The following is a 27691-nucleotide window of genomic DNA, read 5'->3' as shown; positions in this document are numbered from 1 at the left end:
TCATGAAAGCTGTTGGTTCGTCATTGGGGCTGTTTTTCATTGAAAACTGAAAAATGCCACACAGAGAACTAGATTATGGAATTGAAATTCAAACAGGTCAAACCATGGGATGTCATAGAAATTTCCCGAGAAGGTTCAATTAAGGGGCCAGGCTAGTTAGAAGCCAAGATCTAAAATCCAACAGAGCCAAACAAATGTATGGTGTTAGGCAGTGATATCAACCAAACTCTGGAAAGAATGCAACCTGGACCTGCTTCTTCAATATCTTTCAAAGGAGGAAAACTGCAATCCTTACTCAGTTTGACATCTCCAGACCTATGCTTTTGTGGTGGACTCCAAAATGCCATGTAAAGTAACCTAGCAATCCATTAATTTGTAGTTTGGCACCATGCTTAACAGACAGAAAGAGTAAAATTAGACAAACCACCTGATATTAACTTAGGCACCAATTCAGACATGGCAAATTTGCCCCGAGACTTGTTGACTTTGTAAAGTCTTCCATACAATCATCTGTGAACTTTTGTCTAGACTAAGTGCTATCCATTAGTCTTGTCATGCAAAGGTCTGGCAATAGTCATACTCACAATAATATTCAAAAAATATGCCCAATTTTCCATTACAATGGCTAGGTACGAATTATTTAACAAGCAGAAAGACCCATTGTGGGGCTCCTTACCTGTAGCTCCACAAATCCTCAACATTGGCTCCACACCCTATAAAATCTTGTGGCATTAGGTAAACCACAGGTAAGGAAAGCTCCTCCAGGTTCCACCCACTATCCTTCCCTAGCTGAGCTAATGCTCTAAAATAATAAGAAACATTCTGAAGAAGCTCGGACAGTACCAACGGCACAGAATGCACTAAGGGTGCAGTACATCATTCTTCATCACCATTAAATACCTCGAAGCACCACCCCAGACTAACATGTCCGAATTCTGAAGGCTACAACTCACCAAATTAGTTCTCTAGTGAGTAATGAATGAGCTAACATGAGGGATACTTGGCTGTGTTCCCAATGCCTACCCATGGTAGATACTCCTGTCCACAAAAGTACTGGCAGAAGTGATCACTTTTAGAAATACACTAAGGTTGCACTTCACTGCGTTCTGTGGCACTACAAAGGTACTAAATGGGATAGGCTCACAACAGATGTGCCAGCTCAAAATGGACATCAATAGCACCACAAGTGTACATCTCCACAATCTACAGCCCCGAGATCCAGCAAAATCTGTCATTCCAACATTACTATCAAAATAATAAATCAAATCTGTTCAATCAGGAACATAGAAAGGCAGGCTGGGAGTAGCAACAGACAAAGCTAATGGAGGTGCTAGCTAAGTGAAACTGCAATATAGGATTATTTGCATGGCAAGCAGCAAAACAAAACAAGAATGGAACACAGTTTCCTTTCCTGGGCATTTTTCTCTTAATTTTCTGGACATGAAAATCAGAATAACTTGATTTACTACCCAATCCTTCACCAAAACCTAGTATGTGTATTCCTCATTTATACATTTTGTTTCTCTATTTCATCCATCTTGTTGACATTGCTTCTCTAAGGCTACGTCCTCACTAGGCCGGATAATTTTGAAAACGCTGGTTTTGCGTAAAAACGATAGGCGTCCACACCAGGCATTTTTGAAAATACCTCCGTCCCCATTAAAACGGGTATTTGGGTGAATCTCCTCCTACTGGGCATGCGCAGGACACATCTACAGAAAACAAGCGACATGTTTGCTGTCGAATCCCGCTGTGAAAGTGCGCGTTTGTGCAGTTAGAGACTAGAAAACTTAAGGAAATAGCCAAACGACGGATAGCTGCTGGGTCTCACGCAGGAGGACTTAAGACTTAAAAAAAACAAATACTGGAGCATATGGAAGCAACTGACAGGGAATTCACAGACTGTATGTCCTGGCTGATGATGAACATTGAAAAACTGACTAACTCTGTTGCACTAATACAGCACCTTGTTAAATGTATAAAACATGTCTGCATCAGTGTTCTCTTGTATTTCCATACAACGTTACATTAGACTGTTACACATCTATTGTCAGAGAAGTACTTGCATAAGTAGGTAAACCACCTTCATACAAGCAAGGACAGAAAACAGGGCAAAGTGAGTATACTTATTTATTCAGTAAGTTATGGGTCAAAGTATTTGGTGAACACATTTCTAACTCTTCTGGCTTCAGTCTCGTTGCCCTCTGTTCTGAAATTGTTAGGTTGTGTGGCTGATTGTGTTCAAGAAAACAATGAAACGCCGCGCTGCCACCACCTTCATGACAGCATTTTTAAAAATCTCCGGTTACCCCATCCACACTACTCTACCCAATCAGCGTTTTCAAATTTACACACTCTGGAGGGCGTTTTAGAAAAGCTCTGTTTTCAGGGGAGGAAAACGCCATTTCAGTGTGGATGGAGGGTCAAAACGAAGAGAAAAAGCTTCGGTTACGGATTTATCTGGTCTAGTGTGGACGTAGCCTAAATGTTTGCAATTTAACCTTTAATTCCCAACACAATTCCAAGATTTCACAGCACCAAAGGAAATGGGATACGATGGTGGCTATGCCTAGTACACATCAATGTGGTCACATTCACTTGCTAATAAATAGGCCTGAATGCTGAGTTCCTCCAGCACTGAGTGTGTGTTGTAAATAGGGTGTTGATGACTGTTACAACGATAATGGACATCAACTACAAAACTCTGTAGGGCATCCTGGTTGGATTAGGCTGTATAATTGTTAAGTTTCCTTGTCGTTCCACTTTCTGATGTTTGTATTTTTATATATTTACCTATATACATGTGATTATTCTGTGTTTTCTAGTGGTTTCAGATGCTTTTGTAAAACTTGTTTGCAGTTGTGGGTATCACATTACTTAAGTGGTATTTATTGCTGTTAACAAATTGGTATAAGAAGGCTAACCTATATTGTATTAGCCTCTTTCTCTGGCTGCTAGGCTCTGCTTTTGCTACTCTTTTAATAAACAATCACAAGTAACAAGTTTTGTCCCTCCTCCCCTTCTTACCCCATCCCTGATATATTTAGTATTTTCCTCCCTCCTCTTTTTTTCTCTCTCTGCCCATCATTCTGCCTGTTCTCCACCTCCCTCTGGTGCTCCCCTTCCCCTTTCCCTCTCCCTTGGCCTCCTGTCCCATGATCCTTTCCCTTCTCCAGCTCTGTATCCCTTTTACCAATCACCTTTCTGGCTCTCAGCTTCATCCCACCCCCTCCGGTTTTCTCCTATCATTTTGCATTTTCCCCTCCCCCTCCTAATTTCAAATCTGTTACTATCTTTCCTTTCAGTTAGTCCTGACGAAGGGTCTTGGCCCGAAACGTCGACAGCGCTTCTCCCTATAGATGTTGCCTGGCCTGCTGTGTTCCACCAGCATTTTGTGTGTGTAACAAGTTTTATGATTCACTCTTGACCTCTGAAGAACTTCAGCTTCAAAAGCATCAGTATCTAACATAGTGCTACAAAAGGTGCTAAGTAAATTTACCATTCTTGCATATTCAAAACAAATGCCAGTAATAGGTATTAGCCATAAGATTAAGGCAGCCAAAGATAACCAAACAAGACTACATTCCAAAATACCAGCAATTCAACATGGTGATCAGAAATAATTCATTTAAATGAATGCCTTAAAATCACCTAAAAAATGCACTAAGGAATCCAATGAGGCTTTGCTACAAATAGTAGGGGATAAAGCAATGACACCCATTTCCCATTAAAGATGTAATGCAAAATTAAATCAGACAACCTAACCACTGGATGTGAATGCTCTTAAATGGATCAGTATCAATTTCTTGAAGTGACAATTCTCATTTGCAGATTCCAAAATATTAAAAACTTATTCTGTTTGCCTTCATTCTCTCCTATATTATCAGATGACCCCCACAACATTTCTAAGAACCTTAAATATAAAAAAGTTTTTGCTATATGCTGAACATTGCACCAAGAAATTCTACACTTCCATTCTCTAATGAAGTCATAAATTTGCAAAATTATTTAATTTTGCACACAAAATAAAATCACGCAATACACTCCAAAGTCTCGAAGGAATCATGCTAAATAAGAGAAAAAATATAACATGCTCAAGCCAGGATTCCAAAGAAGTTGCCAGTTAAGAGTACACTCATGCAGCATATGTAGAATGAAGGGAAATATGATTAAAGTAACAATTGCAAGTGAGAGATATGGGTTTTCCTTATTGGATGTATTTGTTATAGATTTGGCTGAAATGTGTAAATACTGAAGGCTTTAGGATTCATCTGTAGTTTTTTTTAAAAACCAGAAAGAGCTTTCAGGACTTTGGCAAGTAGCCAATTTAATCAGGGCCAACAACTGACCTGACCTAACAAAGAATTTTAGGCCAGAGAAGGAAAACACAGATGCAGAACCCTTGGATCCAAAATATTGTCTTCTTCTAGTCAGACTGCTTGAACTGTTAGGAATAATCAGAGTACTAAATGGATATACAGGAACTACAATAAACTGCAAGTTTTTATTAACACTGGTGAAGGACAGGGTTCAGCCACAGGCATGGACATACAACTAATTTCATCTCCCTTGACAGAAAGAGGGTGAGAATGAATGAGATTCACCATGCCCCATCAACAGCTCATGGCATATTCTGTAAAAGTGTGAGAATGTACATGCATGCATTTGTACATTAGTATTTACAAGACCTTATGATGTATAGACAGCGATGCTACAATATGTAGATTGCAAATATTTGCTGCCTTTGATTCACAGGGGAGCTCCTTAGTATGAATGAATGAGCCTAGAATGACACCTAGCTAAATAACAATGCTTTCAAGAGGAAAGGAAAGCAATTTCAAGTTTACAAAAAGCACACTTGAAGACACTTTGCATCCTTATTGTAGTGTTTTGAATACTCTGTGTGACAATGTTTTCTCTACTATAGATGGCTGAAATTTTAACCACCAGCTGCTCATCACATGAGTGTGAAAATTAAGAAAATGTAACTTGAGCTAATACTACAAAGATTAGTTGAGTAATAAAGCAGTTTATATCTAAATGGGCCCTTTCAGACCACCTTGTCCATGCTGCAGTGATGCCTATGCCACCGGACTGCATTAGGTCTATATTCTTCCAAACCTTTCCTATTCATGAACCTGTCCAATTATATTTTAAACATTGATTGTAATACCTGTAACCCTTTCTGGCACTTTGTCCCATATACCCACAATGTGTGAAAAATATCTCAGATCCCCTTCAAATCTTTCCTTCTTCATCTTAAACCTAGACACTCTAGTTTTAATTCCTTTAAATTAGAAAAAAAAACTGTGGTAATCTGCCATATTTATACTCCTCAATTTTATAATGTCAACCCTCAGTCTCCCTTCACCAAGGGAAAGCAGCTTCATCTTAGAAGCTAAACCCTCCAGTCCACTCAACATTCAAATGAACATTTTTTACACCCTCTCTAGCTTAATTACATCCCTTTTATTGCATGCCAACAGAACTGCACACAGTAGTCCATTTGTAGATTAAACTATTATTTGTACAACTGCAACATGACAGCCCAAAACCAGGAACAAAAATCTATCAGAAAACTAGGAGCAACCGAATAATCAAGTGTATTCAATGTTCATAATTGTTTTTATAACTCTGAATATTTGGCATAAGTTATAAATTTTTCATGACAAAGATGGGATTGTTACTGCAATGGTTGAAGGACCATTTATACCTTCTTGCTATTGAGCTTTATAATAATGAATTTTTGGGTTAGCGCCCATTAATTTTCTTAAGGGATTTCAGAATAAATGGGATTTACAACTACAATGAGTCTTTGTATTCAGCTATGCTCAAATATAATTGAAGTACACGTGGAACAGACTTAAGTCTTGCATGCAACAGAAGAGAAATAATGCAGAGAGAGATTGCACATACTTGTAGCCTTATATTATACTATACTTACTCTTTCAGGTCTTTGGATGGAGAACTACATGGAGGTAGCAATGATGTAGCGGCATTACTCAGTTTATCCAGTGTACATGCAGTCCCAATAGCACGTACCACTAGCCCAGATTCTCCTTCCAAGTCAAAACACTGTAGATAGCCCACAACTGCATTGCCTCCCATCTCAAGAACTTTGAGGCCAATTTTCCTTTGCAGTTCACCTATTGAAAAAATTATTCAGTGTCACTTTTGTGTTACTATAAAGACAAATATAACCATGTGAAAAAGCATCAAAGAAAAATAACAAGATAAACTGATGTTTCAGAGTAACCTAGCAGCACCTGAATTATAACACAATTAGAGACAGTACCACATTTATGGTGGATGTTGCAGATTGTGACTGAAATACAGGATTCCAGTTAATTGGGACACATCAGGACCAGTATATTTTGGCCTGATTTAGTGGCTGGAAATAGTTAAAAATGTATTTAAAAAAAACCAAACTACCAGTTAAGTGAATAACAAATTATGTATTTAAATGAAATACAGAACAAATTAGATTATCAATTCTACTACAGTACTACAAATCTGTACATTAGTTCATAAGTTATCAATAAAGGAATTCATTCACTGTATGCTGTCATGTTCTTTTGATTGACTGTAAATGAACAAAATCAATGCAGACACTTAGGGTAATTTTTCGGCTAGTGTCAAATCTTCTTGTGTCATGTCGGTAAAGGTCTGAACTGGTTTTTTAAAGTCAAAATGAAAAACAAAATTATCAAAAATCACTGCTTTTTGAATCAATGTCTATATGGACCCAAGTACGCACAACTGATGCAATTTAAAAAGTATTCTCTCGAGGCATGGTATAGTGTCTAATGGCCACACAAGTTAGAAACTGACACTAGTTAGAAACTATTCAGCAACAACCTCCTGTCCCAATCAAGTGGCACAGTGTCCCAAATAAACAAAGGGAATCCTGGCTATTTTCTCGATTAGTTTTTGATCTTTAAGAGTTGTCCCAAGTAAGTAGCTGTCCTGCTTAATCAATGGCCCAATTAATTGGAATCCACTGTACAACTCTAATGACAGGTATCGTTTTGATGCAGTAAGGTACTACCACTTCAGCTAATGGATTATTTTGAAACCAACTCTTTCATAGAAAACAAATCCAGTGAAAATTAGTACAGCTACAAATCAACAAATTAACTCAGGTATTTAAAACTTTGGTCATAAACACAAAAGACTTTTGTTAATATACTAAGTAGAATAATTCTTTGGAATACTACTTAAACTACAAAACCTGTAAATTTGGTGGGGGGGGGGGGAAGGGAAAAGAATTATCATAGAATTGTACAGTGCAGAAACAGGCCCTTTCAGCCCACCTTGTCCATCTATAGGTAGGCAACCTAAGGTACTTTGACTGGCCCGCGAGCAAATATTGGGATATTATGCTCTGGCCCACCAGCGATTTTTCCTTATTCTGAGTGTTTCACGCGACCACACTGATGGACATGCATGGCGTCTTGTTACACTGGCCCCAGGTTCCGTTTTGTTCCAAACCAAACACTGGTATGATGGGAAGGCAGACTACCTTATTAATATGTATTAGGTACTCTCCGTGCACACGCAGGTTTTCAGATGGAATCATTCAAATTTGTAAACAGAAACAGCGTCACAGTGTTTTAACAAGAAATCCACACTAAATATCCAGATATTTACGTGCTATGATACTTGTTGAATAACTCGCATTTGGAAATAAAATTGAAGAAAAAAATTCCAATGGCAATGAATGCAAAACACAGGAAGGTAGACACTGAGTGCCGAAATTTCCAAGACACTTGGACACTAGATTACTTCTTCATCCAGCAAGCTGGGAAACCAGTTTGTCTCATTTGCCTAGAAAATGTGGCTGTGAAGAAGGTGGCAAATATCAGTCAACATTATGACACCCGCCATAGTGGAAATTTTAACAAGTTTACTGGGCAAGCAAAAAAAGATGAAGTTGAGCGAATGAAGGCTAGTTTCGGAAAACAAACATCATTTTTTGCAAAAAAGCAGTGAAAATGAAGGAAATACCCATGCCAGCTACGAAGTCTCAAAATGTATTGCAGAAAAGATGAAGCCTTTTACAAATGGAGTTTGTCAAAGAATGTTTACTGGCAGTGGTGGATATTGCTTGTCCTGTAAAGAAATCTTTATTTGCATCTATCAGCCTGTCAGCAACAACGATCACATGGCAAGTTGAAGAAATGTCAGCAGATGTTAAAAATTGTGGGAGTACCAGCTTCAAAAAGGAAATTGTGCACATTTTTCTACTTTTCAAAAAAGTAAAGCACAAGATCCAGGCATTTTTGTGAATATGGTCCAAGAACCGAGAAGGCAGTTTTCATCTCATTTTGCTGATTTCTGCTTGCATGCAAATGGGCTCAAGCTGTTTGCTACTCCATTTGATGTGGAAGTGGACACTGCATCAGAAATTTTTCAAATGGAATTGATTGAGATGCAGTGTGATGACATATTGAGATCAAAATTTCACTTTGAAGATGTGTCAGTGCTTGACTTCTATAGAAAATATATTCATCCAAGTGGGAAGTATCCTAACTTAGTGGACCATGCAAAAAAGATGGCATCATTGTTTGGCAGCACTTATCTGTGCGAGCAATTATTTTCATAAATGAAGCACACCAAGAACCATTCGAGAACAAGATTGACTGATGCCCATCTGGATAATGTCTTGCTCCTGGCATCAAAAAGTCTGACACCCAATATTGAGAAGTTTTCAAGCAACAAACGGCATCAAGCTTCACATTGATTTATTGACTGTTTGCATTAAAATTTTCTTTTTTATTATACTTAATTTACTACCATTTAATGCATCATGCTCCTACGTTTTATGTTTAAAGATTCTTTGTGTCCTTTTAATAGATTCAGAAGATGCCTTGATTGAAATAAACTGCAACTAAATTGAGTTCTTTGATTACTAATTGGCATCCTTGGTTAAGCAAAAATGATTTTCTAGCATGCGTTATTTATTAATTTGATGCAAAACATAACTAGATGTATTTAAATGGATAATTCCCGTATTTCAAGTTTTTTTTATGGCATTTATCTGGCCCACTGTCTACTCATTAATACGCAATCTGGCCCACAGAGGCAAAAAGGTTGCCAACCCCTGACCCCTATTGCCAAATTGTCTGAAATAGGCCCATTTCCCTACATGCCTTTCCCATCAAGCTACCCATCTCAAGGCCTTTTAAACATAGTAACTGTACCTGTCTCCATCACCTCCATCAAGATCTCTTGCAGCTCTTCCAGATAACCTGTAGAATTTATTCCTTCTCATTGTAAACCTGTGACCTCTAGTTCTAGACTCTCCTGCCCTGGGACAACTTTATCTATCCTATGTATACCCTTGGTAATTTCGTAAACCTTTATCAGGCCATTCTCAGCTTCCTGCATTTTGTTGAGAATAAAACCAGCCACTCCTATTTCTTCCAGCAAAGGAGGACGGGAGGTAACTTGACAGAAGTATACAAGATGAAAACAGGCACAGATTGTTTAGATATCCAGAGTCTTTTTCCCACTGCAGAAATGGCTAACTTGAGGAGGCATATTTTTAAGACGACTGGAAGAAAGTATAAGGCAGGATGTCAAGGGTAAACAGTGCTGTGTGCCTGGAATGCCCTGCCAGAGGTAGATGCATTAGAGCATTTAAGACACTTTTAGACACATGGATGATATAAAAAAGGGGAAGGGGCATGTAGGAAGGAAAGGTTATTGATCTTAGAAGTAGGTTAAAATGTTGGCACAACATCATAGGCTGAAAGGCCTGCCGTCTCCAGTCTCATAGCTACAGCTCTGCCATCCAGGCAATTTTCTAGTGAATCTTTTCTGCATTCTCTCTTCCTGTTACATTCTTTCTGTAGGGTGGCAACCACTTTAAATAGCATACTTGAAATGTAGTCTAGTCAGTGATTTTATAGCTGCATCATAATGTCCCATTACTTGATGAAGTGAGGAAGGAGGTGCTATTCTGGTAATTTGAAAAAAATGCAATCCAGAGTACACAGGAGTTAGCAAGAACAGAAAGCAGGAACAAGGAGTGAGAGAGTAAAAAACAGAAATTTTTTAAAAATGGGTCAAAATTTGAATGGTAAATTGGGACAATATGAGGTCATGATTAAAGAGTGAGAGCATGTTCAAACAGTGAAAAAAGCAATAGAAACAAAATATTATTAGCAGTGGGAGTGAAGCAAAGCATAAAACAACCAGAGAACAAAATCAACTTCTTTGGAGACACCACTATCTAAACCTGCCACAGTGTATTCCCAAAGGAAAAAAAAGTGAAGGATGCTTCAGATAGATGTTTTGCTGATAATAGGATGGGAGAAGGCTTGAGTTCAGTACTGCTGTTAGCATGGACTGGCTGAGCTCAATGGCCTGTTTCTGTGCCATAACCCCATGAAACACCCACATCGTGCACCGTCTATTTTAACATTATGTTGTGAATCAACAAACACAAGAGGGAATCAGCAGATGAGGTCCAGGGTGGCAAATGAAGTCTTTGAAGAAACTTCCAAAGTCCTCATTATTAATTTGCCAAATGTATATTTCATAAATTGCATTTGAGACTATATATGTATGTATGTCTGCCTGTTTTGGTCACATGGTTTAATAAGAATGAACCTCTAATACGTGCTTTATGTGAAGTCTGATGAAGATTCTTTGAAACATTAACTTTCTCTTCCCAACAAATGTGGCCTGACCTGCTGAGTATTTCCAGCATTTTCTGTTGCACCCTGCGAGATCAACTCATGCTTATACAGACTCTAGAACTGGCTGTTAACTATCAATAAGCATTATTATCTTTCATTTGTAGCACCCATCCCTGGTTCAAAACTTGTTTCCACAATCTACATTAACATTTCTCAAGGTAATGCCACAGTTTCAAATAAGCTCTAAAAATGTTTTTATTATGTAAAGATTTTGCCAACAATCATCAAGATTTTCTACCTGACATCAGAGAGATTAGCCTCTGCCTAGCTTCATTTGATGCCCTGGGTGTACGTATCCTGTCGATCCACTGGTACTCAGGATCTTCATTTACTACTAATTCTTCAACAAATCCATGGATTGTTACTGCTTTGTAGCACTTGGGAATGGATGTAGCTGTGGGGAGAAAAACACACATTTGGGTGACTACAGAGTTGTGTGGCCTACAGATTATTTATACCTTTAAGTGAGAACACCGCTGTTAGGAACAACCCTGTTCAGTTGCAGAGAGAAGCATTTAATAAGAAATATATGTTCATCAAGTATTGGATGACAACATGGTACACTGACAAACTGGAGACAGGGAAGTGGTAGAAGGAAAATAGAGATAATATCATCATTGAAACTGATGCTAGATTTCCTCTAACGTCAGAGCAACCTACAGAAGTGAGACGAAGGGAAGGATCACTGGGGAACATCAGAGGAGACAAAAGCATGAATGAGAGGCAAGGCACATGATTAATTCCCTTAACGTAGTTAAGCAGAATGTAACCAGGAAAGTGAAGAACTGTACAGCAGGATAGTAGTGAAAAGTTAGTGGAGGCACATGGTAGGTCCCCTACTTTCAGGAGCCATCAGGTAACTTTAGGTAGGTTGGGCAGTGCACTCAGATGCAGGAACCTCACTGGGTTCAAAAAAGCCTAAGGTGTGACTGTTTGTCCTTTACGACTCTTTCACTATCACAAGATTGCTGGATATTGAGAACAATGTCCTGCAAGTCTACCCATCAGTGAGTTACTCAGCAGCGGTGGAGCTGGACTTGTTGCGCACCATGTTGCAGCCTGCTTCAGCTGCCCAGGAAGAAGGCAACAGAGGTGGTATGTGGAGCGCAATCTAACGGACTGTGAGGGTGAGTGTCTTGGATGCTTTTGTTGTGATTGCAAGACCCTGTTACACATTGATAATGTAAAATACTCCGAGCCTGATTCACCAGATCATTGGTAGGAGCAATGGTCGTGCAGCTCCCCACCTCAATTGTGGCACGGACTAGCCCCTCATTCTTGCCTTGGGGTTGTTTGTTACAGTCACTGAGGAAGGAGAGGCCGGAGCTGGATGTATGCCGCTGGCCCTCCCATTGGTCCTGTCCTCCAGTGTTCACTTGGTGAGAGAAACTGGATTGAAACATGGCTCAGGGCAACATCCATGCACCATCAATTTGCAGACTATAATACTCAGGGATTTGGATTGTATTAGGATTTTATTTTTAATTATTTTGGTAACTATGTTTTTCCACTATCATAATTACCGTAGATTTCGCACTACAGAGCGCACCTGATTAAAAGCCACTGGCTCTAATTTTAGAAAGAAAATCAATTTTGTACTTGTACAAGCCGCACCGGATTTTAGGCCGCAGGTGTCCCACGTTGTAATATGAGATATTTACACAGAAAGATATTACACGTGAGGATTTTTTAACTTTTAATTAAATCCATATGGTAACATAAACAAATACATATTGCAAATGTTTTTTTTCGAACCGTGCCTGTAACGCGGCTACTTTTAAATATACATACGTATCGGTAACACACAAATTACGTTGCGTATACTTTTTTACTGAACAGTGCACGAACAACATTCCAATATCTCCTAACGACTGGTAAAAAATATATATACTGCAGCCTACCAGGAAAAGTTATTGATCGCCTTTAACTTAAAAGCAGCGTTTCGCTCGGGTCTAATGCCCCCACCTTCCCGTTTATCGCAAACCGGTATTTCCCACAAGACGCGGCGAAACCGGATGTGACGTCATAGCATCCCGGGATGTAGTACAGAAAACAAATATACCGGGTACTTAAAACACTTCTAACTTTCACTAGAAAATACTAACAAATGAATTACTAAGCAAAAATATTATAAACTAAATAACTGCCATAAAGGCAGCACAATGCTTTTCTTCGAGTGTTTTCCATGTTGATGAGGGTGAGTACAAATGACTGATTTACAATAATTTAATTGTGAAAGTGCGCTTGATTTATCGTACAATTTCATTGGACCTCTGTGAACTACTCATCAATTTTATTGGTCTACTGTTACGAGGCAAAATGTTTTTGGCGGCATGAAAAAAAATCATGCATTAGCCGCACCGTAGTAAAGGCCGCAGTGTTCAAAGCTGTTCAAAATGTGGGAAAAAAGTAGCGGCTTATAATCCGACATCTACGGTATATGCATATGTACTGTGTGCTGTATGTAACTATTGGTTCTTTGCTTTGCACCTTAGTCTGGCTGTATTCATGTGTAAGAATGAATGACAATTAGACTTAAACTTGAACTTAATATCCATGTTTCACCTTGACGTGCAGGGAGGACAAGTCAAGACACTGAGTAGATCAATTAGCTTCATGACATCTTTACTGATGTGGATCAGTGCCATCTTGGTACAGTAGTCACTGTTCATTGGAAAGGTTCAATCAAGGAAGATGGGAACAAATTTAGGCAAAAAGATAGCAAGTAATTTATTCTACAATATTCAATTTTGTATAGATCAATGCTCAATCAAATTTGCTCCTAAGAAAACTGGCACTGCAGGAAGAAGTACGTATACTCAGATGGACAACTTGTAAATTGTTAATAAATTATACATACCATGAGTCTATGAGTTCATAAAACTACTGACCAAAATAGGACAAACTTACTGCAAAAAAACTTGACTCCACACGATGATTGTCTGAAGCGGTTCAAATCATTGAAGAGATCTACCTTCACCGTGACATTAATTTCTCCTCTGATACCTGTTTAAAAAATTATTTTAACGTAACTCGTAAAGACAGCTTTTGGGGACAGTTCCCAGTAATCACAAGGCAGGTAGGAAATAAGCAAAAACCTGAAGAATAACTATTAGCTTTGTTTTTTGTGGCTGAGAAGGAGTGGACATGCTAAAAGTTCCCTTCAGTATCCAGGAACGACTACTACTAAACCTAAAGGGTGATGGGGTGCAAGATCCACCTTGTTCCTGGAGCTAATAGTTATTACCCAGTGACTTCCCTGAGCTATGAAAACCAGGCTCACAGTTACACTGTGGAATTTATTATCCCACCACAAATATGCAGAATGCCAATCCATCCATCGCCAAGCAACTATACCCTTGCGTTACAGGTCCACGACCTCCAGCTCCTGATCACAATTGCCCATCTTTCCCGACAGCTGTCTAAATTCACAGCAGACGTTAGACTCTCATGTTCCATTCTCCAAATGCTGATTTCCCAAACCCAGTATCTGCATATTTTTGCCTAGGCCCCCTCTCATAACTGGTTTCATGTGATGGCTAATGTTTAGGGAATTATATTTCAATAAAAAAATCTTGGATCTTATATCTTAGAACAGGCATGGGCAAACTACGGCCCGGGGGCCATATGCGGCCCGTTAAGCTTTTTAATCCGGCCCGCAGAACTTGATGAAATTATATTAATAAACCTTGTTAACATTTTCCCCCCGCAATTCTGGCGTTTTCCCAATAGATGACGCACTCTATATACATTGACCTTTGTTGAGGTGCAGCGTATTATTCCACATTTGCGCTTTACTCTTTGACTGGCTGGCTAAACAGGGAGACCAACAACACTGTTCCCACTGAAATTAAAAATAAGTTTCTTCGTTGTGTTATGTAAAAAATGCATTTGAAAATATTTTTTTCAATAAGCCTTACATGTTACATGTCATTTCTGTTAAGTGATGGACATGAGTAGTGCGCAGGTGCACGTACGTTCTCAAAATAAAAAATGCGCTCCAGATCAAATAACGCGCTCCGCATACTGGCGCGCTGTCACTGTTCTGTCCTTGTGCTGGTCGTTGTTGAGTTTTGGCACAGGGGACAATTGAATAAGAAGGAGCAGGACAAGTAGACCTGCATCTCCTACCGTTTTTGAAATAAAGACAGTCAGGAGGAGAGTGATGATGATAATATCTTGAAGGATATCAGAATTTTCAGTGCTTTAAAATAATAACTGTTACTATTAAAAAAAGCTGTATTTTATTCATTTAATTTTCAGTGTTTTAAAAGTCATTTCAATAAATAGCTAAATACCATGGGACTTCAAAGACAGATATTTTGTTGTAATGCATTTGTTCATTTTCAATTGAAATTAAAGCACATGTTTTCTACATATCCCATGATATTTTATTTTCTCTTATGAGGTGTATTACCAAAACACTCCGTCCATCTGCTCCTGGTCCGGCCCCCCTGTCAAATTTTAGAACCCTTTGTGGCCCACAAGTCAAAAAGTTTGCCCACCCCTGTCTTAGAACATTAACTGGAGTTAACAAAACATTTTCCTACTTTTTGACCATACAATAAATCTCAAGACCACAATTCACCTGTATTACGGCTATTGGAAAACAATGGAAAATACTTTCACATGACTGAGAATCTATGGATGCAGTACAGGTTTACTTTTCCATATCTACCATCTGTTGCAACTGAAATATTTTGCTTTGTGGACTACATATGTTACATTATTCATGAAAACAGAAACTCTAGCTGTAGACCTCATGATTAATGCGCATTACCAGTGATTCTTAGCATAACAGAATAATATTGATATAAACTCATAACTTATCAAAAATTGTACTCACCATGAATAGTGTCATAGATTGGAAACCAGCCAGAAAGAATGGCTGCTGCTTCATTGGATAATAAAGGATCAATGTCAATGTACACTTTCCCAATAGCATCATTAGCACTGTAGGTATCATGATCTAGGACTGTGATCTGTAGTGGCTCATCTTGCAAGTCTTCATCATCAACCTGCAAGGACATTTCCAATTATTAAAATACATGAATTACTTCCCCTGATTAAACACTACTTCTACAGGTTGTCCTGTCTGCGCAGTGCCCATGAACAATAGTGTTCTTAGTTAAGATTACCAACAGGATAATTCTTTCCTCTATCACACTAGTGAACCAAACAAAACTCCTCTGGAATCACCTGTCTGTTAGATCAACTGCAACAACGATATTTTGAACACAAAAGATTCTGCTGATGCTGGAAATCCAGAGCAACAACCAGAAAATGCTGGAGGAACTCAGCAGATCAGGCAGCATCTATCGAGAGGAATAAACAATCAACTTTTTGGGCTAAAACCCTTAATCTGAGCTTAATCTTTTAAAATCTTCCCAAAAGTTATATTAGAGAAAGTCAACTCTTGCTTCCTTCATGAGGATCTGTAACCCAATAGGGTTTCAGGGAAAAACAATGAGGTAAATGAATACTGCTATTATTTCAAGAAAAGGGATTCTCCAGGATGCCTTCTGAGATGCTTATGTCATCAGTCCTGGATGACTTGGGCTACCAAGATAGGCCATGTATACCTCAGCTAGGGTAGCACTCCTTTCACTGACAAATCAAAACCCACATGCCTTAAATTCAGTGATAGTGCATGTTTTTTTGTCCATGAAATTTAAATTTATGATTTGTCTTAACAAGAGGCACAATGCAACAAAGTTTGCCAGAAGATTTAGGTATGCATGATGCCAACTGATATAAACCTTACCTCAAATTTAAACCATTCTGAATTCCATTGGGGATTAAGCGATTTGTGGTACACATCAGTCTTAAATGTTGTATTGCCAAACTTTACCTGCAGGAACAATAGTTTTATGAGCATTTAGCATTCTTTGTTAAAATCTATTCAGATTAAATTTAGTTATAAAACAAATATCCAAGCTGCAGTCTTTCTTAAACTATAAATGGTACCTCTATTTGGAGGCAGTATCTCCCTTGGGTGGACAGGGTAGACGCTGAAATGTTTTCACTAATCACAAACAAGGTGGCAAAGTTACAAAATAAGGGGCTAGTCATTTTTAAAAAATGCATAGAAACTTCCTCCCTGTCATATTGAATCTTTGGAATTCTATGTTCCCAACAAAGATGGAGGCCAAATAATTGGACATATTTATGATGGAGATAGAGGGACAATAATGGACAAAATTGAGGAAATAGGGGATTAGGAAATTGGTATAGGAATTGAGACTAACACAGATGAGCCACTATCATACTGAATGGCAGGGAAGGTTTGAAGGACCAGATGGACTACTTCTGCTCCTATTCTCTTGTATTTCAACTTCAAGTTCTCTTTTGCCATGAAGAGTTTTACAACCACTAGAAAAGTTAAGCAGGATTTCACTTCAATGTCCTGGCAATAGCACTTATTTATTTATGTTTACTTATTCAGATTTATCACATGCCTTTAGGTTAAGACTCAGGCTTGTCCTCTGATTCCCCCATATTCCTGTCCCTGAACCCTAATCTGACTCCTAATTTCCTTCTGTTGCCAAAACCATTCCTACAAACTAAAAACAAAACTTGAAAAAAATAAGGCTGAGCTGCATTCTCAAGAGACCTCAGCTTGATGCCAAATTGACCCCGGATTTTGGGATTGGAATGAAGTGTCAGCCTAAATTATGTGCTGATGATGCCAACAAACTTTTTCATGGACACCCACTGAAATTAAAGACATTAAATTCACAGCATGGTGAGTTGTCTTTGTACTGACCACTGAACCATAAGGTAGCCTGGTAAAGTTAACCATTACATTCCAGTCAATTTTGTTTATGTGTACAAACCTCTACAAATGCATCCGTGAGGTCACTGGCCCTGTCCATAACCGGCAGGTGACGGCCAGCCACAATCCTGACTTTTAGCTTCCCCGGCATTGTTACTCTCTATTGGGTGGGAAACAAAAAGGTTACATTACAGGATACATCATTAATCATTATTTTAATTCCATTAAAGAACCTCAACAGGATTTAAAAGAAATAGCACATCACATTCAAGTTTTTAACTGAATGACATTGATCTCCACAGCTTATAGTGATAGACACAGAAAAAAATGTAATTGTAGTTTGCATACTGACAAAGTCAGGTCTGGACACTGCATAAAGTGTACAGTGTTTGAATAACCTAATGTTTTATAAATTGGTACCAACAATACACGAGTTACTGCATAAAGTCTAAGCTTTATTTATTCTAAGTCTAAGCTTTATTTATAAATAGTCTAAGCTATTTATTTCAAAATCCTAGAAACCGTGCTTTAATTATGCACAGTGCCTGAAACTTGAATAAAAACTGCAAAATGAGGTGAAATTCTGTCAAATTTATTTGCAGGAAAAACAATCTCTATTTAAAATTTTGGCGCTGTAATGATGAGGTGCAAATCATAGCATAATAAAACCACAGTTGCAAAAAAGTTAGTGAACCCTTTGCAATTACTTGTTTTTCTGCATTAATTACACATAAAATGTGATCTGATCTTCACCTAAGTCACAATAAGAGTCAAACACAATCTGCTTGAACTAATAGCATACAAATTTTCATGTCTTTATTATTAAACACATTATTTAATCATCCACAGTCCAGTCTGCAAAAAGTATGTGAACCTTTGTATTTAGTAACTGGTAGAACCTCCTTTAGCAGCAATACCCTCCACCAAATGTTTCCTGTAGCTGCTGATCACACTTACACAACGGCGAGGGGAAATTTAGACCCATATCTCCATAAAAAACTGTTTCAGTTCATCAGTATTTCTGGGATACCTTGCATGAACAGCCCTCTTCAGGTCATGCCACAGTATCTCAATTGGGTTAAGGTCTGGAGTCTGAATATTGTTCTTTTTAAACCATTCTGTTGTTGATTTACTATTGTCTTTCAGATCATTGACTTGTTACATCATCCAACTTCTGTAAGTTTCCAGTGAGACTGCCACCCTGGCATTCCCCTGTAAAATGTCTTGATACAATTTTGAATTCATTGTTCTCTCAAAAACTGCAAGCTGTCCAGGCCCCAAACCATGATTCTCCTTCCTCCATGCTTCACAGTTGGGATGAGGTTTTGGTGTTGGTGTGCACTGCCCTTTTTCCTCTGGCACAACAGTGTGGACTTCTGCCAAAAAAGTTCACAGAACATTGTCCCAGAAGCTTTCTGGAACATCCAGGTGGTCTTTTGCAAACTTGAGAAGCACAGCAAATTTTTTTTTGGAGAGCAGTGGTTTCCTCCGTGATGTCCTTCCATGAACACCATTATTGTTCAGTGTTTTCCTTCCTCATATTGGATACATGAGCAGAGACTGTAACAAGTTCTACAGATTTCTGCAGGTCCCTTGCTATGCCCTTGGGTTCTTTTCCACCTCCTTTAGCACTGCACCTCGTGCTGATAGTGTGATCTTTGCAGGACGTCCACTCCTTGGGAAAGCAGCAACCATACCGAATTTCCTCCATTTGTAAACAATTTCTCTTACATACAGCTCTTCAGAAATGCTTTTGTAGCCTTTTCCAACTTCATGCACCTCTACAATTCTTCAAGGTCCTCTGTAAGTTGTTTTGATCAAGGCATGGTGCACATAAACAGATCTTTCTTGAGAAGAACAATCTCTGTCAGAAACCTGACGTTGTGTGTCTTTTTTTTATAGTGTGGGGCACCTCTACAACCCACACCTCCAATCATTGACAGGAACACCTGACTCCAAATAGCTTTTGTAAAAGGTATTACCCCAGAGCTTCACATAATTTTTTGAACCTACTGTGATTGCTTAAATAGTGTACTCAGTATTGAAGAGAAGTGCAATTGTTTGTGTGTTATTAATTTAGGCAGATTGTGTCTGTCGATTATTGTGACTTAGGTGAAGGTCAGATGCCATTTTATGAGTAAATAGTGCAGAAACAAGGTAATTACAAAGAGTTCATAAACTTTTGCTTGCAACTGTATTACAGCATTTATGTTAGGATTTTCTCAATTCCTTCAATAATTTGTACTAACTCTAAAATCTCCGAGAGGATACACATGGTAAGTGCATTAACAATACTTCAGCAAACTCGTTTTCACGTAGTTTTCATTGTGAGTGGGAATTATAAGGGTGAATGACATTTAACATCAAACAAGATTGTAATACATGGAGCTGAGTTCTGGGAAGGTTTTCCTCAGTGTCTTAAGAGAAATGAAAAGGTGCTTGTAGCAGAAAAAAAGCATAGAGAGTGGGATCATAGTGGCAGCAAATTGAGAACAAACAACAATCACAGGATGGAAGAATGCATGCTGCAAACATATGCAAGGATAAGACTGTGAACCTAACACAAAAATTGGGAAGTCAACACAAAATCGGGAACAATATCTGTGATAAAATACACAAGGCAGAGTTGAACAGGATTGGGGAGGGTGACAAAGAGTAACTCCCAAGATCTAGAGCTTTTAGCATTAGTAAGAGTAAAATGGTTTACTTGCCAAAGTTTGAAGCAAATGGGCTCTGTGATGAAGGAGCAGGAAATAGAAAGCTCATTGACAAATAGCATGAAGCAATGCATTTTCTCGCAAAATATGAAAAAACAGCTGAACAGTTATAGGTTTCTACTAGGAAAGAAACAGAATAACCCAATCACCAGATGTTAGGTTTAGATATTGTTTTATTGTGGACTTTGTACTAGGTTGTGTGAAACTTCTAGGGATCAAAAGTGGTGGCAGGGCATGCAACTGAATGACCTAAAAATATCCACTCACTGCTTGAAATGATAGAATAGACAACAATAAGATTTTTAGGCAAAATCTATTATCTACATAGCCCAAAATCCTTAAGCACCAAAGCAGTACATCGTTCTCAGGTACAGAATTGTTTTTCTAAATTATTTTTACACAGACTAGATTTATTTGGAAATTTTTTAATGTGACACAAAATAAAATACACTTTATAGCACGTCATATATGACTGCAAATGCATACAGCATCAGGAAAGACACAGGGGATACTCCTGAATTTGCAAGTTTAAGTAATTGAAAAATATGACATTTTCTAGATGGCATGTAACAAAAAGGCAACAGTTTCTTCCAGTGCATCATACATTAATGTTCAAGCTAAAGATGCAAGCCACAAGCAATTATCATTATATTTCCAAAGTATACAATGTGCTGCACTGACATTCGGAGTTTAGCATTCAGGCTGTCAATGCAATTTTGAAAAGTATTAGCTTGCAATACACAAAATAATGCTGAAATATTCCTGCTGCCATTCGATTTTCTGGTAACTGAAAAAATGGGTCGAGACAATGGTTTGCAGGGAAATAAAAAACACACAAGCACTAAAACACATTTGTATAAAAAAAGTTAATGAACTCATTTCTCTACACAACATTACGCTCTAACTGGATGCCTTAACTTTATCCACACAGCCACCTAGTGGCCGTGGTCTAATGGCATAAAAAAGCACAACCAACTACAGAAACATAAAACAATCATTTCAGACAGGTGTAATTAAATGTAACATGCAAGATTTCTAACAAACAAATGTGACACAGAGAAACACAAGAAAGTAAAAGGCAGCTGACTATATGCCACGACAAGTTAGAGGTGCAACAAAATTATGCCATGTGTTACAAATTGGAACAGGTGCAGAAAGTATTTGTTTACAAGTTATTGAAAGAAAATGCCAAGTGCTTTTACTATTGCTGTCTTTGATCAGCAGCTCTCTTCAGATCTTGGGAAAAGTTCATGATTGACAGATCTGCACTTGTTATATTAAAAGTTCCATTTATCACAAAGAGAAATTTACCTGATTTAAAATGCAGCATTAATAATTCCCAGCAAATGTTGACTTTTCTCTTGCTGCCTGACAGACTACTTAAACTATATTCCTCTAAGAAGCAGCCTAAGTTAGACCTGTATAAATTTAAATTGGATGTTAATGAACAGCATTGCAATTTTTAAATAACTTTCAGACTCCTCTTCAGAATATTTTTTCATTTTTTCACAGAAATGAGCACAAAGAACTGAGAACAAAAAGATTTTTTTTTCTAGTCTTCCCCTTATTTTGATTTTAAAGATGATGGATGTTTCAATGGTATCTTATCTTCATTACACATAAACTTCTGTATGCAGACACTCAATGTTTTGTGAACAACTTCTTCCTCTCCATTATCACATTTCTGGTCCATCAACCTATGAACAAACTTTGTTTTTTTGTCTTTTTCATTAATTAGTTTTGTAACTTGTGGAAATTTTTATGTAACTAGTGCTACAAAACAACAAATTTCCTGACATACGTGAGTGACAACAAAGATTTTGATTCCTGAATATTTCTGGGTGTATCTTATGGATTTGAGTTGCTGATCATGAAAATCACCATGAAATTTCCCGAGTGTGCACCTTTTTTTAAAAAAAGAGCTTATATTTGATACTTCAATTCATAATTCATCAATTAAAATGTTGCCCATAATGTAAGCCAGAAAATTTTCTATCTTGTCCAGGCATGTCTGGGCATGCTTAGGCATGGCAGGATAGGCTTTAGAAAGACTATAAAAGCATCTTACACACACACTATTCTATGTATTGTGTTTACATGTACAGTCGGCCCTCCTTATCCGTGAGGGATTGGTTCCAGGACCCCTCGCAGATACGAAAAAATGCAGATGCTCAAGTCCCTTATCCAACCTGTCTCAATGCGGTGGACCTTAGGACCCAGTGAACCCCAGACATTATTTAACCTGTCCCAGTGTGGTGGACATTAGGACCCGGCCGCAGAGCTCTGAATCCACAGTGTTTCTGTTCACAAAAATAATCACGATCACGATTGAAAATAAAGTGGAAATAATAAAGTGGTTGGAAAAAGGTGAAACACCATCGGTCATTGTAAAAGCGTTAGGCAACGGTCGGAACAATTTTAAAGGATAAAGTGAGAAAGGCCCTGCCCCAATGAAAGCTACAATTATTACTAAGCAACGCAGTGGTTTAATTAATGGATTTTGGGGTTTTGAGTTTTTTATCCTCCACATCAACCCGGCATGGATGGAGAGCGCACTCGAAAGCAGTCTGTCACTGGCTCCCAAGCCCGGCGCTGAAACATATGCTCTTAAGTGTTTTATATGCATAGAAAGGTAAAATATATACTATATACTAACAGAAACGTTTGACTGACTCTAAATAATACTGGATGTACCTGTTCCGACCTACTAAGAGAACTTACGATTTTTTTCCATCCTGATCCACGATAACCCATGCACATCCTCCTATATACTTTTAATGATCTCTAGATTACTTATATCTAATACAATGTAAATGGTATGTAAAATAGTTGTTATATTGCATTGTTTAGGGAATGATGACAAGAAAAAAGAATCTGTACATGCTCGAGCAACAAGTGCTGGAAGAGCACTTCCAGATTTTCTCAATTCGCAGATGTGGAACTACCAGATAAGGAGGACCAACTGTATATTGCTTTGTGAACACATTGATGTGCATACTCTAAATGCACAGCACATTGTGTGTACGCATAATAAAGTAATTGCATTTTCAGGAGTACTCATGATAGCAAAATGTCTCACCAATGTTGCAACAGCCGCAATATATCCTGTCATATTTGTGACAAGTATACACTTAAATTTCAAGGATGGAGCATGACTCCTCTTACTAAGAAAGCCTATGATCTCTACTTTGGATGCAAAATTGGAGACCACAACAAAGCCTGGGCTCTGCACATTTGCCGTGCAACTTGTGCAGTTGATCTTAGAGCCTGGCTCAGAGGTACATGGAAGTCAATGTCTTTCGCTGTCCCAATGATATGGCAAGAGCAGAAAGATCATGTGACAGACCGCTACTTCTATCTGACCAGTGTCTGGCTTCTCTGCTAAAAACAAGAAATCCATTGAATATCCAACTACCCCTTCAGCTATGAGACCTGTGCCGCATGACGATAGTCTTCCAGCACTGAAGCCACCAGAGCCATGGAGTCTCGAGGACACAAAGATGCCATGATGCATGAGCCAAGTGCCTAATCTGATAACTCAATCTCAGTTAAAAGACCTGGTCAGACTTGGATTTGTCAAAGACAAAAGAAGAATTACTGGGTTTAAGACTGCAAAGATGGAATCCGCTGTCACCAGGCAAATTTCCATGAAGGATTTTGATTTTTGAGATATATGTTTCATAGAATAACTGATGCTAAGATTAAGGAAGGCATTTTTGTTGGTCTACCAATCAAACAGGCCATCAAAGACAAGCAATTCCGGTGTTGATGCTTTTTGCCAAATTAAGTAGGTGTGGGGGTGGGACAGGTATGATGCTTTACTGCTGCTTGTACATGGCGGGGGGAAAAGGGGGCTTTGGGGGTCTAACTGTTTTTTTTACTGTGATTCATTCTTTGGGGTACTCTTGTTTTTGTGGATGTCTGCAAACAGCAAGAATTTCAAGTTGTATATTGAATATTCACTGATATTAAATGGGAACTCTCTGGGCTCCTCATAGTTTACAATGGGATATTAATTATTTAAGCAGTTTACCACTACCATTCATAACATCATAGGTGTGGGACTGGAACTCTTACACAATGTTTCTGGAATGTTCACCTCCATCCATATGACACTAGTCAATTGACCACACAGTTCAGACGATAACAATAAACTGGCTTACATGTCAATAACTGCCCTTGGGGCTTAAATTATCAAAAAGGTATTGAGGCACCTCACCAATAATCCACTCAACAATGTTTTTCCCACTGGTTATAGGGTACATTAGCAAATTATATTTAAAGAAATTGCAAATGCTATATTCTCATAGAATCAAGGTTGATCCCGTGTCTTGATGGAGATTAAAGATTGTGATGTGAAATAATTGTGCAGTTAAAGAGACAAGGTACTTCATGGATACACCTCAGCTTCGAAGTGCTAGATGTGTCATTAGCTGGGTATTGATGCCAATCTCTCAACAGTCCTGTTGTGAATTTCTGCAAAATTTGGTGAGGAAATAGTTAAGCAGCACTTCTCCTTGACTGTTCTCTCACCACCTGCTACTCAACTATGTAGTTATGAACATTAGGATTCTGCCAGTTCAACCTGCAGAACAACTCCCTGTGCTGGATAATGAAAACCCCCATCTAAAACTGTGCACCTTCACTGTCGTCAATTCTTCTGTGACACTGTGATTCATTAATGGTACATGATGATCAGCAAGCTATCCTTACCTAGATTTGACATAATACCATGATTAAAAGTTAAACACTACCAGTCCAAATCCCTCCTAACCACTGCACTGTGTAATAACAGAACAAGCTTGAGGATGATGAACAGTGAGAGAAGAGATGCAGGTCAGCGAGTGTGCATTAAAAAGCAGTGCTTCCTGGGGTTTTCAGTGTTTGAACAGTGGCCCATCAGAGATTGGGAATAAGACAAAGACGGGAGGCTTGAGTGGGAGATTTTTTTTTCCCAGTTTAGTTATTGCTTTCTCTTTATACTGTAGTTGCACAGGTAGAACAGTAGGGATGCCACGCAGGACAGTTGAATGCTCCTCCTGCTGGATGTCGGAAGACAGGAAGGGAGAGCTCCCGCGTCCCTGATGACTTCACCTGCAGGAAGGGCATCCAGCTGCAGCTTCTAACACTCGAGGTTAAGGAGTTGGAATTGGACAAACTCCATGAGTCTCTCCTCAGAGAAACCTCGAAAAGCTAAAGCCAAAGCCACAAATCCCCACTCTAACACTGTTCCGCCAACAAAGGCCACACCGCTTGCCCCTCCCTGCCTATTTATGCGCCCTCGATAATGAATCCCGATCGCTGATTGGCCCCTGTTCAAATGCCAAAAATTCCGTGAAGCGCTGCTTTTGAAATATACACTCACTTACCTGTGAGAGTTACTACAGTGGACCCTCTTTTTGTTTTAATTGGGTTATTTAGTGTAATAACTGTGTAATTTGCATACTTTTCTTCCGGACGCTGCATATCTGATTTACGTACCTGTAATACTACTACATGTAAGGTTTTCATTGCATCTGTGCATATGGTAATAACCTCGACTCTGACTTTAACGCAATGGGACAATTTAATTTGTTACAGTTGTTAGGGCACTGGGTCAAACTCCCTTATTCAGAGTACGAGCAAGGAAGTGAATTGAAAGCTAAATCACCGGTAACTCTGGAGAGGCCAGGGAAGGAATGGATTGGTTAGGAGGTGGTGCTTGTCACCCAGACCATCAGACAAGCCTCTTCCCCGGCTCGGCCCGGCCCCTCGGGCCAGAGCGCCAACCGCCGGGCTCTGGGGCCTGTCCAGCCGCACAAGCCCACCCTCCGGCTGCTCGAGGAGAGGTAATACGTACCACGCCTAGGGATCAGGGCCTCCGCTTACTCCCCTTCGCTCCGCATCTTCACCCATAACCCGGGGCGAGGCATCGCTGCGCGCTGGGCCCCGCCACCCCCGGACTCGTAATGCAGCCGCCTCCGGGGCCCGAGCTCGATGGGTTTGGAGCTGCCCACTATAACAACCCTCTCCCGCTAGCTTCCTTTCCCTCCCTCAGCGGCGGTTGTTGTTTATTTGTTGTCCTCGCGGAGCTCTAGCGCCTTATTGCCTCACAGTCATTCATTTCCGGTGTCACTCGCGTCTTCACTTCCGGGCGATTACCGTCGAGTTCCCATCCCCGCTGAGCTGTGCTGGGGAGTTGCTGGTGACACCACCCTCTGGGGCTCAAAGGTTAAGGCAGCTTTTCTTCCCTGCACCGGTAAATCCCGTGCTTCTCAGTTGCTGAGGGCTGCCATTAGGTATCTGCTCGACCACAGCGCTCCAGGAGCGAATGCAAGTTCTGAAATCAGAATCAGGTTTATTACCACTGGCATGTGTCGTGAAAATTGTTAACTTAGCAGCAGCAGTTCAGTGCAATTCATAATATAGAAGAAAAAAATCAATCAATTACAGTATATATATAGGAGATAAAAAATCGTGCAAAAACAAATAATATTTTGAAAAAGTGAGGTAGTGTCCAAAGATTCAATGCCCATTTAGGAATCGGATGGCAGAGGGGAAGAAGCTGTTCCTGAATCGCTGAGTGTGTGCCTTCAGGTTTCTGTACCTCCTGCCTGATGGTAACTGAGAAAAGGGCATGCCCTGGGCACTTTGTAGGCTAGTACCCAAGATGGAACTGACTAAATTTCCGACCCTTTGCAGCTTTTTTCAGACCGGTGCAGTAGCCCCCCCTGCCCCCCCATACCAGACAGGGATACAGCTTGTCAGAATGCTGTCCATAGCACATCTATCGAAGTTTTTGAATGTTTTTGTTGGCATCTCTTCAAACTCCTAATATTTCTGTCTTGCCTTCTTTATAGCTGCATTGATATATGTTGGGACCAGGTTAGGCCCACAGAGATCTTGACACCTAGGAACTTTAAACTGCTCACTCTCTCCACTTCTGATCCCTCAATGAAGATTGGTATGTGTTCCTTAGTCTTACCCTTCCTGAAGTCCAGAATCAGCTCTTTCGTCTTACTGACGTTGTGCAAGATTGTTGCTGCAACATTACTCCACTAATTGGTGTATCTCCCTCCTGTACGCCCCCTCATTTCCATCTGAGATTCGACCAACAATGGTTGTATCATCAACAAATTTGTAGGTAGTATTTAAGCTATGATTAGCCACGCAGTGATGGGTATAGAGAGAGTAGAGCAGTGGGCTAAGCACTCCCCTGAGGTGCACCAGTGTTGATCGTCAGCAAGGAGGAGAAATGAAGGGTCTTCCATCTGTCAAAGTTTATTGTTTATATTGCAATGAAAACCTTGTTTGCAGGGACACCAGAAGCACATAGCATTAGGTACAAAACAGTCAGAAGCAAAACTGGTACATTTTAAGTTGTTAAATTTGTTTATTATTGTCACATATACTGAGATACAGTGAAAAACTAAGGTTTGTATGTCATCCATAACAGATCATTTCATTACATCACTACATCAAGGTGGTACTGTACAAGGGAAAAGCAATAACTG

At 39.2% G+C, this 27691-nt stretch overlaps 1 protein-coding gene across 25 annotated transcripts in view; it reads right to left on the bottom strand.

Annotated features, from left to right (window-relative positions):
• The window catches only part of c2cd5 (C2 calcium dependent domain containing 5), a 127425-nt gene extending 101085 nt beyond the window's left edge, over window positions 1–26340 (bottom strand). For 10 of the 25 annotated variants that reach the window (XM_073066094.1, XM_073066085.1, XM_073066092.1 and 7 more), the window contains exons 1-7: window positions 26038–26335; window positions 17543–17641; window positions 16471–16557; window positions 15553–15724; window positions 13617–13712; window positions 10945–11100; window positions 5945–6146 (exon numbers count right to left, since the gene is read on the bottom strand). In XM_073066094.1, the coding sequence (XP_072922195.1) occupies window positions 5945–6146; window positions 10945–11100; window positions 13617–13712; window positions 15553–15724; window positions 16471–16557; window positions 17543–17632 (803 nt within the window). In that variant the 5' untranslated portion in view covers window positions 17633–17641; window positions 26038–26335. Of the gene's footprint in view, window positions 1–5944; window positions 6147–10944; window positions 11101–13616; window positions 13713–15552; window positions 15725–16470; window positions 16558–17542; window positions 17642–21509; window positions 21561–26037 lie in introns of those variants that run through there. The other 15 variants (XM_073066081.1, XM_073066083.1, XM_073066087.1 and 12 more) reach the window with 6 other exon arrangements.
• Between the last annotated feature and the right edge of the window lie 1351 nt (window positions 26341–27691).

This window comes from Hemitrygon akajei, chromosome 14 (assembly GCF_048418815.1).
Source record: "Hemitrygon akajei chromosome 14, sHemAka1.3, whole genome shotgun sequence".
NCBI classification, from domain to species: domain Eukaryota; kingdom Metazoa; phylum Chordata; class Chondrichthyes; order Myliobatiformes; family Dasyatidae; genus Hemitrygon; species Hemitrygon akajei.
This window is presented reverse-complemented; position numbering and strand designations above follow the sequence as displayed.